The sequence below is a fragment of the Gossypium raimondii genome, chromosome 12 (assembly GCF_025698545.1).
Source record: "Gossypium raimondii isolate GPD5lz chromosome 12, ASM2569854v1, whole genome shotgun sequence".
In the NCBI taxonomy this organism is placed as follows: domain Eukaryota; kingdom Viridiplantae; phylum Streptophyta; class Magnoliopsida; order Malvales; family Malvaceae; genus Gossypium; species Gossypium raimondii.
Window position 1 is genome coordinate 38,199,342 of NC_068576.1, and position 13,957 is coordinate 38,213,298.

At 33.8% G+C, this 13,957-nt stretch overlaps 1 protein-coding gene across 7 annotated transcripts; it reads right to left on the reverse strand.

Annotated features, from left to right (window-relative positions):
• Positions 1-2,113: 2,113 nt before the first annotated feature.
• Positions 2,114-8,908, reverse strand: LOC105763979 (protein LATE ELONGATED HYPOCOTYL). 7 transcript variants are annotated; one of them, XM_012582385.2, is made up of 9 exons: positions 8,623-8,908; positions 8,472-8,544; positions 8,333-8,357; positions 7,903-8,065; positions 7,699-7,810; positions 7,457-7,518; positions 4,426-4,647; positions 2,887-4,326; positions 2,114-2,790 (listed from the first exon to the last, which is right to left on the reverse strand). In XM_012582385.2, the coding sequence occupies exons 4-9, from the start codon at positions 7,939-7,941 to the stop codon at positions 2,371-2,373; spliced, it is 2,295 nt and encodes a 764-aa protein (XP_012437839.1). In that variant the 5' UTR covers positions 7,942-8,065; positions 8,333-8,357; positions 8,472-8,544; positions 8,623-8,908; the 3' UTR covers positions 2,114-2,370. The 7 variants fall into 7 exon arrangements, with proteins under 7 accessions (XP_012437839.1, XP_012437840.1, XP_052481737.1 ...); XM_012582386.2 differs by having other exon boundaries at positions 7,903-8,085; XM_052625777.1 differs by having other exon boundaries at positions 2,887-4,053; positions 4,138-4,326; positions 7,903-8,357; positions 8,623-8,905.
• Between the last annotated feature and the right edge of the window lie 5,049 nt (positions 8,909-13,957).

A 13,957-nucleotide genomic window follows, 5' to 3' on the forward strand; every position in this document is an offset into this window, starting at 1 on the left:
CATGTAAACTATGCATCAGTTTTTTAATGAAACAGTTTTTAACGAAACAATTCACCAAAAATTAACTTCTTCATTTTTTATCTTTTGCTTCTGTTTCAAACTCTCCTTCAAAAATCCAACATCCTCATACCAATTCAAAGAGGGCACTTCACAGTCAATCCCTTCCGTTGCATCACCAAGTGTCAACATGGCATAGACTGTATTTTTTAGATTTCCTTTCCCTAGCAGTCCATACATCCCAAGTCCAGCCTTTATCGAGGAGTCGGCGGCTGATTCCCTCATCGGAATCCACCATGCAAGCAGCATCCATCATCGTGCGAAATACACTCAAGCAACGCCGATGATTGTGTTCAGGATGTTGACGGTCTATGTGCCTAATTTTAGGGTTCACGAGCATGTTACATACAAAATTTAAGGGTATTTTTTAAAAAAGAATTAATCATTATAAATTTTTAATTAATGTATAGACTATCAGTATACCCCAATCGTATTGTAATTATTCGAGTTTTGCTAGTAGAGAGATCATATTGTAATTGAATTAAATGAAGTAATAGAGAGAGTATTGATGTAATTCAATTGACTATATGTAGAAAAATTTGTATACTGTATGCGGTTTATTCCCAAAAATCACTCAGTATGCTCATTATCGTAACATATCAAGTGGGCACTTGTACTATTATAACCTTCACCCTAACATTGATTATACTTTTTGCAATGGCCTCCCTCTCATTTTAATCTATCTCCGCTCAAATTCGAGTTGATTGAGATTGACCTTTTCATATGCTACGACATTGAGGATTTTGGATTTTGATAAACTATATATATTATTGAATTTTTGGCATCCAATTCCTGGTTTAGGAGCAAAAGAAACAATGTATCGTATACCCTCGCATATGATCAAACACGTTTGCAACATAGCCTAAGACATTAAGATGAACCTTTTGGCATGCTACATAAACGCGCAAACATGGGTATCTATCCGCTTGAAAATGCCCACAGTCACAATGTTGCGCTAGAAACTCGATCTTATAGTTACTAGGTGGTACCCTCCCACCAAGGGTCTACTTTCCTCAACCCGAAATGTGAGATGCTCACTGGAGTAAATGTAGACGTGATGACCATTTGCGGCATGTTCATTAGCATTCAGTCTGACCTGAACATCCTTAATGAAGGTGTGTTTGCCACCAAGAGCCTCAGCAATTTCCTCTCTCATTCAAACCAAAAGTTCATTGAATCGATAGTAGCTAGCTTCGACTATGACTAAGACTGGGAAATAACGTATGGACTTCAAAACTCCATTTGCGTACTTGAAAAGGTTGGTTGTCATATGCCTCCACATTCGACCTTTCTCGTACACCTACGCCCACTGGTCCAGTCGAAGGCTTTAGATAAACTCTCTCGTTTTGCTATCCACAACCTTGGTAAGGTTCACCCTCTGATGGAATTTGAGGTGAACCAGCTCATAAGCTATTCAACGTTATGTGAACTTTAGGGTTAGTAGAAGAAGGTTGAACGTAAACCATAATCTGAAATTTATGGATGTCAATCGGTACATACTTGCATTTACAACTTGTTGGCACTATTCCTTAGCATGTGTGGCATGGTAGATATTCTTAACGACATGGTGAATGTAGAAGACATGGACTCACGGTTCATTCCAACCATTCTATTGGTTCCGTACCACTATCGCTAGTCCTACAGCTTGATCAGATATGAAACACAATCCATCCATGTCTCGAGTGACATATAATCACATCGGTAGCACTGATTCAACATCTTCTATGCTAAGTTGTGTAGCAGTCAAAGCCATCCAAGCTACTTTCCAATGAAATCATAACGATTTCAATGCACAAAATCTAATAAATAAAGGCATTTTGTTTTTTATTTTCATTTTCATTATCCTTAAAAGCAACAACAAAGGTATAAAAGCATTGTTTTGTTTTCCATTTCCATTTTCATTAAAAACGGCAACAAAAACACATGTTTTTGTCTTCAAAAACTTTAGATAATCAAAATACTATAATTTTGCTTGTTTCCATTGTTATGGGAAACATTTTTTCGTTTTGCCTTTTCATTGCATAGTTCACTAAGCAAAAAGGTAGAAGAACAATAATGAAGACAAAGGCATTTAGATTCAGTACTTACTTTAATGCTTCTATCTCAGAGGAGTTTTTAATTCATACAAGCCTATGAAAACGATTAAGTCAATGTAGATATTAGATAGTACAACACCACCTACACGAAAGGGTCTCGTAATGCTAGTCTTTAAGATCAACATATGAAAAGGAAATAAGATATGGGGAAAAAAATTAGGGATTGCATGCAACAAACAAACATCGCATTTGTTAATTGCATGCAATAGCGTAAAAGTCAAGTCGAAGCTTCCCCTTCTAAGCGTACCCTCTTGGGACCTCTCTCTTCACCTTGACTGCCGGTGTTCATCACTCTATTTTCCTTGGCTTCCACAGAACACCTTTTGTAAGGTTTAAATCCAGTTCGGCTGGCCTTAAGTTTTGCATGTCCTAGTCCAATCCTCAGCAGGCCGTCTTCTGCATTGTTCTTCTCATCTTTTGATAATGCATTTTTCTCTACTTCTTGACTGTCGGAACGAGAATCTAACATCTTTCTATTAAGGTCTAATGTTGATGTCTCTCTGTCTTTCTCGACTGGATTTTGCTTGTCTGCACCTACATTTTCCTTTTGCTGCCCCTTGTTCTTTCCATCATGTGGAGGAGAGAAGCTTTGTGGAAGTACCTCTCTGGAGAAGAGGGCTTGAAAAGCCAGTCGTCCCTGAATAAGTAGTGAAGCCGTATATCGATCAATGTACAATACAATTAGAATAATAATCAAGTTAAGATATATAGGAAAATTGACACATCGACTCACCTCTTCAGATACCTCCTTCCAAGAATCACTAAGGTTACTGCTGCTTCTACTACGACGGTTACATTCAACTTGTGGATGATTTGGATCAGCTCCTTTTGGATCTTCCTTGTCTTTTTCAAGTTTTTCTAACATGTCTGTCTCTACCTCACTACTTGAATTGGAACCACATGAGGACCGGTCAACTTGTTTTCTGTTCTTCATTTTATCTACATCCTGAGGCTCGATCACTTCAGCAGCCTTCTCATCATCAGTAGCTTTCACTTCAGTATTCGCTTTCGCATCTACTCTCTCTTCACAGTCTGATGATGATGAAGTAGGTGATTTAGATGCTGAATGCTGACCTTGCAAAGCTTCAGAGTATTCGGGGTCTAGTCGCTCATCCTGAGTAGTTAGGGCTAGATCAGTTTTATCTTTTTGTTCCATATTTGCAGCTGGAGTTTGACCATTCTCCATTGGTGGAACTGCAGCAGTGGATGCAGGAGCACAGGTAAAGCCTGTGTGCAGAGGAGCACATACAGGAAGCAGTCCATGGGCGGTCCACCATGCAGTGGCAGCTGCTACTGTTGCAGCAGCAATTGCGGCCATACTAGGAGCAGAGTTCGTTTGTGTAGATGGGAAACCTCTTAGTTCATTTGCGGGAGAATCGCCAGAACTTTCAACATTTGCATATGGCCAAAATGTAGCTGCAAAACTTGCTGCAGCATGAGCAGCTGGATTCTGTAACAAAGTAGATACAATGAGATTGGAAAAAGTGGAGGAGACATGTAGAAATGATCGATACTCCTCTTGATCGGGCCGAAGATGTATAAAGGGAATATGAAAAGGTGGCAATGCCTGATGAGTAGATTTTGGTGCATTATTCTGATGTTCAGTAGTTGCCGATGCAGCTGGATTTGCAAACAGATTAGGTCCATGAACATCGCCCATAGGGTGAAATACAGAATCTTGAAATGACATACCCAGGGAAGGATTTTGAACACATGTTCTAAGGCTTCCATCTAGGACATGCACAGCAACATGCCGAGGATAATTTTGAGCAGCTTGCATCTCATCTGCACAAAAAGCACCATCCAAATCATCTTTTCTCTGGCCTTGAGCTGATTTCTCATATGAAGTGCAAGACTTCTCCAAGTTTGAAGCCTTACTTGTACCATTATCATGAAATATCTGTTGGACATTAAATTTATAAGGTTCACAAATTTCTTTAAGTTCAAGAATAACATAGAATTCATGTTTTTCATGATTTACTACCTCTTTTGGCAAAGGTACAAACTCCCTGAATGTACAAGAGCTTTTGAGTGCTGCTGACATTGGTATAAAATTCTTATTCATGGAAGACGCAGAGGAGCAGTTTTGTTCGTGGAGAAGGGTAAAAACCTCAGAGCAACTCTCGTCTTGATTTTCTTTCAGATTTGTAGCCTTTTCATCTCCAGTAGGTCTCTGACAAACACAATATATTTGAAGCTTACGTTAAAAAGAAGAAAAGAAAAAGAACATAATTAAGAGCATGAATAAAGTAGTTGAGGAGGAGAAAGAAACCTCTGGAAGTGGTTCTTTCTCCAAGTCCAACATTTGCTTGCAATGCAAAGAAGATAATGGCATTTCAGATTTTCCATCCTTAGCTCCCTCTTGTACTGTAGTAGCAGCACTGGTTTTTCGAGGATAAGGATTGCTTGGTTTTCTTTTAGGGCGTGGAGGTGGAATCTCTATGTCAAGAGCTTGACCTATTGGTACACCTTTAGCAAGTGCCTCCTTCTCCAACTGAGAATGGATTATTGTCAGTAGCATCAATAAAATGAAAATACATAAGAGAAATCTTACGAGTTTTTGGAGGCACCAATGAAGCATCAATATAATATTAACAACGTGCAACACTAAAATTAATGATAGGAATGACATAACTAAATGCAACATGATCATATCTAACCAGTATAATTCCAAATCTTATCAGGAAACAAGAAGTCCAAGTATATAATTGCTCTACAATCTACAAATATCTCACAAAGGAGGTTCATACAAAATTTTATACTCCTGTTGTCAATTAATATGGCCTGTTTTATAACATTAGATTAGATTAGATTCTTCTTTTATCCTTTCATCCCATCACATGTCTGCTCAAGACTCGTCAGCAATATAATACTTGAATGTAGCAGACATAAACACAGCCCACGGTTGAACATATACATAGACAAAGATTGACTAAATAAAAAAAGGGGGGCTGGTTTAGCCGAGCAATCAGTTTTGCTCGGCTAAACCAACCCCCCATTTTACTAGGAGAAGAGAGGATTAGCTGTATTTAGATGAAAAGAAAATTACCAGTGGTTTCTTAAGAAACACAGTTTAGGTACTGCATAAATAAGATTAATCAAACCATCCATGATGTTCATTGTCATGTAAAATTGAGATCATTAAAGGTTAGGACTTCAGACTGAAGAAAGTATTTCATAAAGCTTTAACCATAATATTCTTGAACAACCTTCATCTGCTTACTGTCCTGATAAGATTCATCACTCACGAGCTAATCGAGATAAAAATGTTATGCATGAATTTGTTTGCGACATCAGAAATATGAAAAGGAAAAAAAGAAGGAAGTAATGCATTACCATGTACCTAACTTTAACATAATTGGCAGGTGACTGCCGATAACCTGCAGGAAATAAGTCTTTAAGAGAAGAATCCAGTAAAATCTTACTTTTACTGAAGATGTATACACTTAAGGAGGATAATCGCTTAAGACAGACCTATAGGATGCATACCTCAAATCTAACATCATAATTAGCTACAAGGCACATCTAACAGACATGCTGCTGTGAGCTTGGCTGCAAAACTTAAGGTACTATGGGGAAGATTGATCCCAGTATGATCACCTAGAAGGTATAATATAGTTTCAATTAGGACTTATCTTTCTGATTAAAAGAAAAATATGCAGATCAGAATGTTATGTTCCACATTACCAGGAAAGGATATTAGTTGTATCATAAATGACAACATCTATATAGAAGGTATGATCCTTAAGCATAAATGAGTACCTATCTTGCATTTCAAGCTCTCCCAATTCCCAGAAATGGAAGAAAGAAAAATAAAATTCATTTTTTAGATCTAACGAGCATCTGGCTCACACCAGCAATATGGCTAATGTTTAAAGAGATTTCTCATCAGTAATCTAAAGTTCTAAACACATCAACAAAGTCTAGAATTCAACAAATTCGTGTCATCCCTGCTAGTACTACTACTCATCATATCCACTCTAATGTTAGATAAGATCATTTGGTATTATGAGATCAACATCTTCAACAGCCATAAACTAAGTAGATATAAGCCCTAAACTTCCACCACATAAAGGAGATTATAAGCCCTAAACTTCCACCACATAAAGGAGATAATAAAAAGTAGGTAATAAAATGCAAAAAAGATATAAGCCCTTGAAATATTGTCTTGAAAGGATGTGAAACTTGCCACTATAAAAGCTTTTAACAAAAAAATGATCCTAAAATCAAAAGCTAGAAGCTATCAAATTTACTCTAACTGCAGATTCATTGTCAACCTTGGATGCTGATGAATTGAACTATTAGCAACCTTGAGATACTCTACACATTAAGGATACAGTAAGCGGTAATCCTAACTTGCAATGACTAGCATACTGCCCATGGATGCTGAAGATTTCAGTTTAAACCAGAACCAAAATCTAGGCATATAATATAGCAACGAAGAACATGATAGGTGGGCTCACCCCAAATTCACTTCCTAGTTCTATACCTCATAATGGTGTATTTTTACTTTGTATACAAACTCACTTCTTAGTTCTTACTATACCTCATAATGGTGTGTTTTCACTCTCTATACAAATTTAGACTACATGTATCTACATGACCCTTTTATCCGAAGAAACCAAATATATTAACTTTCAAAACCTCTGCTGCGGTAGGTTAAGTACTAAATTGCTTCAGCAAGTTCAAAAGTGACCAGACAAGAGGATGCCTTGCACATAAAAGGTTAGTGAAAGGCATATTAGAAAGAAACCTTTTATGACAACTTAAAAAACCAAAAATGCCCTTTTTTATTTCGGACTCCAAGGATGATAAACCATCTTGCGCAGCCAATTTCATACAGAGACCAAATAAATAGAATTCAAATAGCTTACATCTCCAAAATCAAATTTGTAGAGAAGATAAAAGGCTATCACCCTAAATATGGTTTAAATATTTAGCAGCTCAGATTCTCATTTAACTCAAGTTGCTGCCTTTTCTATATATATTAATAAACAAACTCCAGTGTACTTCTTTACATAATTGGTTATAATTTTGATCGGTGATATATGATTGATGTTTTTGACACAGAAAGCTATACATTCGCTTCATATATTTTCTTTGTTGTTTTAAATCTAACAAATTTGTTTATACAAGAGAGAAAATGAAGTAATAGAATAATCAGTAAGATTTCCCAACCGTTCAAGATAGTACAGTTGACGATTCGATATTTCATATTTCTCAAGCAGAAACAAGAATTAAGCAGCAGAAAAAAAAATACATTGAACATAGGCATAAGCATAAACAAGAAGGCACCAAATGACCTTTGAAAAGAACTTTTGAGCATGACTCCTGATCTGCACAGCCGTCTTTGTTCCTATATATTCTGCAAATCACCATGTAAAAACAAAATGGAAAGAAAATTACAACAATAAATAACAAAACTATTCTTTTGTTGGTCCTAACAAACATATCCTACGTATCTTAGCCTCAATCCACAAAAACACTAGCTCTAAAATGATAGCAGCAAAATCTAAACTAAGAGGGAAAAAGCAAGTGAAAAAACCTTCAATGCGTTGCCAAGCTCGTCCATAGAGCTTCAAGGCCTCTAGGAACCTATTATGCTCTTCCTCGGTCCATCTTTCACGTTGTTTCGTAATAGTATAAGGCTTCCTAGTCTATCATTTAACATACAAAATTCAATGGTCCAAATTATAACAAACAGAAACCCCCATTTTTTTACAAAGCTTCATTTAAGAGAAGAGTTTACCTTAATTACAAGTTCTTCACCAGAGGAGTATGTGTCCATTGAAACAGCGTCACCGCTGCTTCAAATCCTCTCTAGCAAGCAAAGAGTATATCACAAACCTCCTTTCATTTCTTCCAACATCCAGTACGACAAATAGTAATGCCGTTTTTGAGCTCCACAAAACCTGATGAATGCTATTTAATACTGCAAAAAGAAAAAACACAAAAGAACAACAACAACAAATCGATGGAGATCCGTCTCTGTTTCTATTTTTATTCCAATTAAATTAATATTAATTTCTCATCATTTAATAAAAATATTTACTTGATAAAAATTTGGGGTGAATGCTAAATCTCTGGAAAAATTAAAATAAAATAAATAAAAATTAAGTATCCACAGTAACAAAGAGAAGAGACGGCTTCTTCCAAAGAACTTAAAAGAAAATTCTTACCAAAACGAACCGTAGACGCCAAAACCTTTAATAGAAAATGATACGAAAAAAAAAAAAGAAACTTTAATTAGTTATCAACAACACACTTCCACTGTTCCACATCCAATCTATCTATTAACAGCCAATAATAGTTCTTTACCTTCTTTTTGGTTGCCGAGAGAAAAAACAAAAGGATTCAAATTCAATCACTTTTCTTTCGTTTCTCTACTCAGCTGCATATAAAGAACACAACTTCCAAACTCAGCTTAGCAAAGCCTATAAGGAAAGCCCTAGAAATGAAGTGTAAATACCTTAAAGAGATAACCATGGAAGATGGCAACAATGGAAGCAACGATCACGTATCAAAAATAGGTTCACCGGAAACCAGCCGGAGAGCTCATAGTTTCCGGCAATGACAAGATCGGAATCAACAGAATTGGAAAAAGAAAAGTTGTCTTTTTTGGGAGAAAAGCACTTGAATAAACCCAAAAAAAAAAGTGAAAGCAAGCTTATTTTCTGGTGATAAACTGAAAAAACACCAGAAACTACAGTATGGGGAAGAAACAAAAGGAGAAATCTCAGCCACTACAATTTCATGAGGATTTATTTTTTGGAAAATTACAAAAATTGGGCAGAAATTTATTTGAGGCTATAAAAGAATGAACGGTAAGATACATTAGATGTTGCCAAGTGGCAATAAGTTAGTGGCTGATTCAACTAAAAGCCCACCCTTGCACTTTTTCCCTTATTTTTTTATCTTTTTTTCTTTTTGCCCTTCTTGTTTCCTACCTCCATCTTCAAATATCAGCCACAAGCTCCCAATGGTCTTGGTGTTAAATTAGTAAAAGCGCCTTTTGGTATGCCACGTGGTTCCTGCCGTCAACGTTTACGCGATTCGTTGGCGTGGGTAACCGGTACGTGTCGGTTACAGGGGTAGCTTTGGTGTCAAAAGCCACCGGATTTGTGACCATTAGCCACCGTATGCGGTGATGAGATTTTAGGGTTGCAACAAATCTAGGGATATGCTATGCTCCCCGTTTTCTTCTTTCGATTTAGTTGCTAATTTTTTTAGGTTAAAATTCTCCATAAATCCTTGTATTTTTTTATAGATTTGAAATTTAATTCCTGTACTTTTATTTTTAGGCATTTAGTCATTTTACTTTTCATATTTTTAAATTCGTGTTTTACGGTAAATATTGTTAAAATTATTTGTTAAATTCGGGTTCATTATAATATCGTTTTTTAGTTAAGTTGCTACCAAGTGAATTTTTTTATTTCAATATGTATTATAAACCAATTTAACAAAAAAATTGTAACAATGTTAACAATTGAACTTAAATAAATTTCAAATTTCTGAAGAGTACGAAATATGACCTATTTTAACCTTTTTTATTAAACTTGTGAGTTACAATTTAATTCCTAAATTTGAATTTTTTAAAGTGTATTGGCATGTCACTCTAATATTAGGTCATATTGTCATTTAAAATTTGAAAAACTTTATATGATATCTAAAGAATGCAAAAGGTAAAAATTAAAGAAATTCATGTGACGATGTGAAATAATCTCATAACGTCACATCATTATATTTTAACAAGATCTAAGTTAAGAAACTAAATTGAGAAAAGCTATCAAGTTTAAAGACTAAAGTGGATTTAAGGACTAAATGTTACTTTATGATTTTTTTTTCATTTTAAGATAAGAGTAAACTAGTTTCTGAACTTCATTTAAAAAGATGTATCATGTTTTGTAATTAATGACACATTCTAAAACAGCGCCCCTATTTATTGTAATGATATAGCATTATTCAGTGCCTTGATGTCCTCCGCTAATGGTTGGAGCCTCCAATCGATGGAACTTACATCCTGCTCAAAACTCTTGCATAAAGCTTTCATGTTAGGTGCAGAGATACCAATAGTCAATCCAAACCTCTTTGCCTCAATCATTGCTTCTCTTGTTACGAATAAAATAGCTTGCTTAGTGCTAACAAAGTGCTACAAGAACTTGTAAATTTGATTCCTTGAATATTAAAGATTGTTAGAGACACCCCGAGGCAGATGGTCCCTTTCTTCCAAGCTACCAAAGCAATTCCCGATATGGTACCATGAGGAACATTCGATCTACTTGATTTGCTCTGTTGTACTTGGGAATATCTCTCCGCAGCATTCTTCCATTTCTTGCCCTCAAACACCTGTATCCATAGTCCTTGAAGATTTCAAACTTTGTTGATTACGTTTAAGGATTAGCATCATAACCTTTAAAATAGCATTTATTTTTATGAATCCGTATATTTCATAACTTGATACGTATTATTCATTAATAAAATAAAGAAATTGATGTTGATGCTTTTCCTCCTTAGTATAACATACAAGATAAAACTCCGAATATCACAATTGTTAACTTGAGTCCACTTGAAACCCAAAATCAATCCCAACCAAACTAAGAAGAGATGATCATAGGATTCCATATGTTAGAATAATTAATGGTTTTGATACAACTTGCAGCTTTTGTGGCTACCTATTTCCTCTTTTAAAGGCAAAACTTTGACATATATTTTTTATAGAAATAGTTAATTCAAAAGGTTAATAATTAAGATAAAATATCATTTTGATATTTTTAAAATTCTTTTTAATTATTTTAAAAATTACTTAAAATTATTAAAATTTTAACCTAATCCTTTAAACCGGAGCTTTTGGGTTTTACCCAATTCTTTGAAACTTAATCCTTTGCTGTTTTTCTTATTCTTTTAATTCACATCTGTAATACCAGACTGTTGCCAATGATTAAAATATAAAACAACTCAAAATTAGAACAGTTATTTTATAATAAAATTATTAAAATATAAAAATAACTCAATATTGAATCAGTTTTTTCAATTTAACAGAAATTATAAGAAAAAAGCTGGGTTTTAATTAAGAGAACCCAAAACCCCAATCTTTAAATTCTCTGATTTAATCAAACTAGCAAAAGTTTAAAAAAAAAACGACAGTTAGACTACAAGGAAAAATCAAAAGAGACAAAAAATCTTTTCATTCTTTTAATGATTTTTATAATTTTTAATTATTTTTAAGATTTTTAAAAGATTTATTGTTAATTTTTTGAAAAATATCAAAATAATATTTTTAACTATAATTTAATAATTAAATTAATTGTTAATCATTTGAATTAAGTATCATGTCGTTCACTTAACGGAAATTAACGGACAAATTATTAAAATGTAATATTTAAATAACATTAATAATCATTTCGTACCCTCTAAAAGTTCATTCATTCAATTAAATAAAATCGAATATTCAATCGTTACACATATTACTTCTACTAGAGCCATTGAATAAACCAAAAACGGTTCTTAATTTGTCTACAAAGTCAACACTCTGTCCTATACACTCACATGAATAAAATTTCAATTCGGTCAGCCCTTAATTATTAGATTTATTCATGTTATGCTAATTATTCAATACCATCCAATTCATGCATTAATTTGCCTTAATTATCCTAAATTAACATAGTTAGCAATTAATCAAGAGGGAAAACAGTTCATTTGAGTACTACTAAATAATTTCCATCCAATAATGAAATCTAGCCCTTGATATAATTACACTCAAATCCCTCTTAACTTTTATTACTTTTTAGTAGTCCCCACCAATTCACATTTGAATCCCTCCACTTCAAGCATTTATTTACTAGATAACCCCCACTTCAGTTTTCCTACTATTTTCTCTTAAATTACACCATCTCAATTTACTTATTTCAGCATAAATATTTAAGTTCACTGTTTATCTCGAAATTTACTATCCGGATGATATCATTCCGTGGTCTAAATTTTGAACAGTTTAAATATTATAAATTAAAAAAATCTGTATAAATTTTGATATTAAATAAATTGGTCCTCTAAAAAATCAAATCGGTTTAATCCCGACAAGTTTGAAAATAAACGCCTAAGACAATTAATCACACTATAATTATTTTCACAATATATATAATTTTTATTAGTATAATAATAAATTTAACTCACGACATTTATATATTCTGTCAATCCAATTTTGATGTAACAAATTTAATCCACAAATTTTTCACATAATCAACATTTATTTAAATTTATTATTATACTAATAAAATTATATATAATTGACCAAAAAGCATCACTATTATAATCAATTATCATTAGTTGCTTTTGAAAATCTACAAACATCAATTACTCCAATTTTGAGAGAAATTTAAAACCGACTGGAATCACCAAAAACAAACGTGACTACCAAAAATCCAGAGAAAACATCCACGGTAGATCAACTATATGCTAGGGAATTAATATCAAAAAAGTTATATGGTAGAGAAGATGTCGGTACCATTTGTATTTTTGTCTTCAAAATCTTGAAAAATATTTTTGGGAAATATGTTTTCCTGAACTAAAATAACTTGGAAAATATTTAGTGCATTGGTAATTTTTAAAATTATTTTGGAATAAAAAGTACATGGTGAATGTATTATATACTAACCCAAATAAATTTTAGTTAAAATGATGATAAACTAATTTTTAATAAAAGTAATATTAAGTCCTAAACAATTAAATACATCAAAAGTAACATTTTTATTGTATATAAAAGCGAAAAAATATATACAAAACATAAAAAAATAACAAAAAACCACAATACAAAAACAAAAACAATGAGTCAAATGATAACTAAACACCAAAGCAAACAGACAAGGCTTGGAAGAAAAAAAAAGAGAGTAAATATACTTTTTGGTTCTCTTCTGAATTTAATGTTTAAATTGGTACCTGTTAAGGGGTCAGCTCCTTAGGGCAGCCAATTCGAACTCTCAACAATCGATAGTATCGTACTGATATTAAGGTTTTGTCCCCAACCTCCAAGGAGAGTCGTGTACAGCTCAGTAGGGAAGTACCTTAGTTGATAGAAATAGGCACTTGCAAAACTCGAAAAAAATGTCAATATAAGGTGTGTAAATAATAAAGAAGGTACTTGGGCACCGCAAAATTCAAGACACCAAGATACCTCCATTATTATTCACACACCCTATAATCTCTTTTCTCCCAAATCTTGCAACCAACTAAATTACCCCTTTAATGAATCGTACATTGCTCTCCACAAAAGCTAGGGACAAAACTTCAATACAAGGATAAAACCATCAGTTGTTGAGGGACCGGATCAACTGCCCGACCAACCACACTTCAAATACTTCTACTAAAAGAGCCAATCCCCCATCAATAGTACTTTTTTTTTTGGTTCAGACTATACTCAAATTTGATTTCATCACATCGTTAATCTTGAATGACATGGACCAATCAGATTTAAACACACGGGACACATCATGTCATCAACTGATGTACCACGTGTAATAAATTGATTGGACCACATAATCCAATTTTAAAAGAGCTACAAAAAATTGACTAAAACCTGTAAGAAAAGCCAAATTCAAGTAACAATTCGGACAAATATGTTACATATGTACCAATTTGAACATCGAAACCAAATTCAGGTATCAAAAAATATATCTACCCAGAAAAAACGAAGCATAAAAACAGTTAAACTATGAATCAGTGGGGCAATCTGTTTAAATTGCCTTTTCATTGCATAAAAAAGGTTTCAGCTTCAGCTAGAGTTCACTAAGCAAAAGGTAGAAGAATAATGA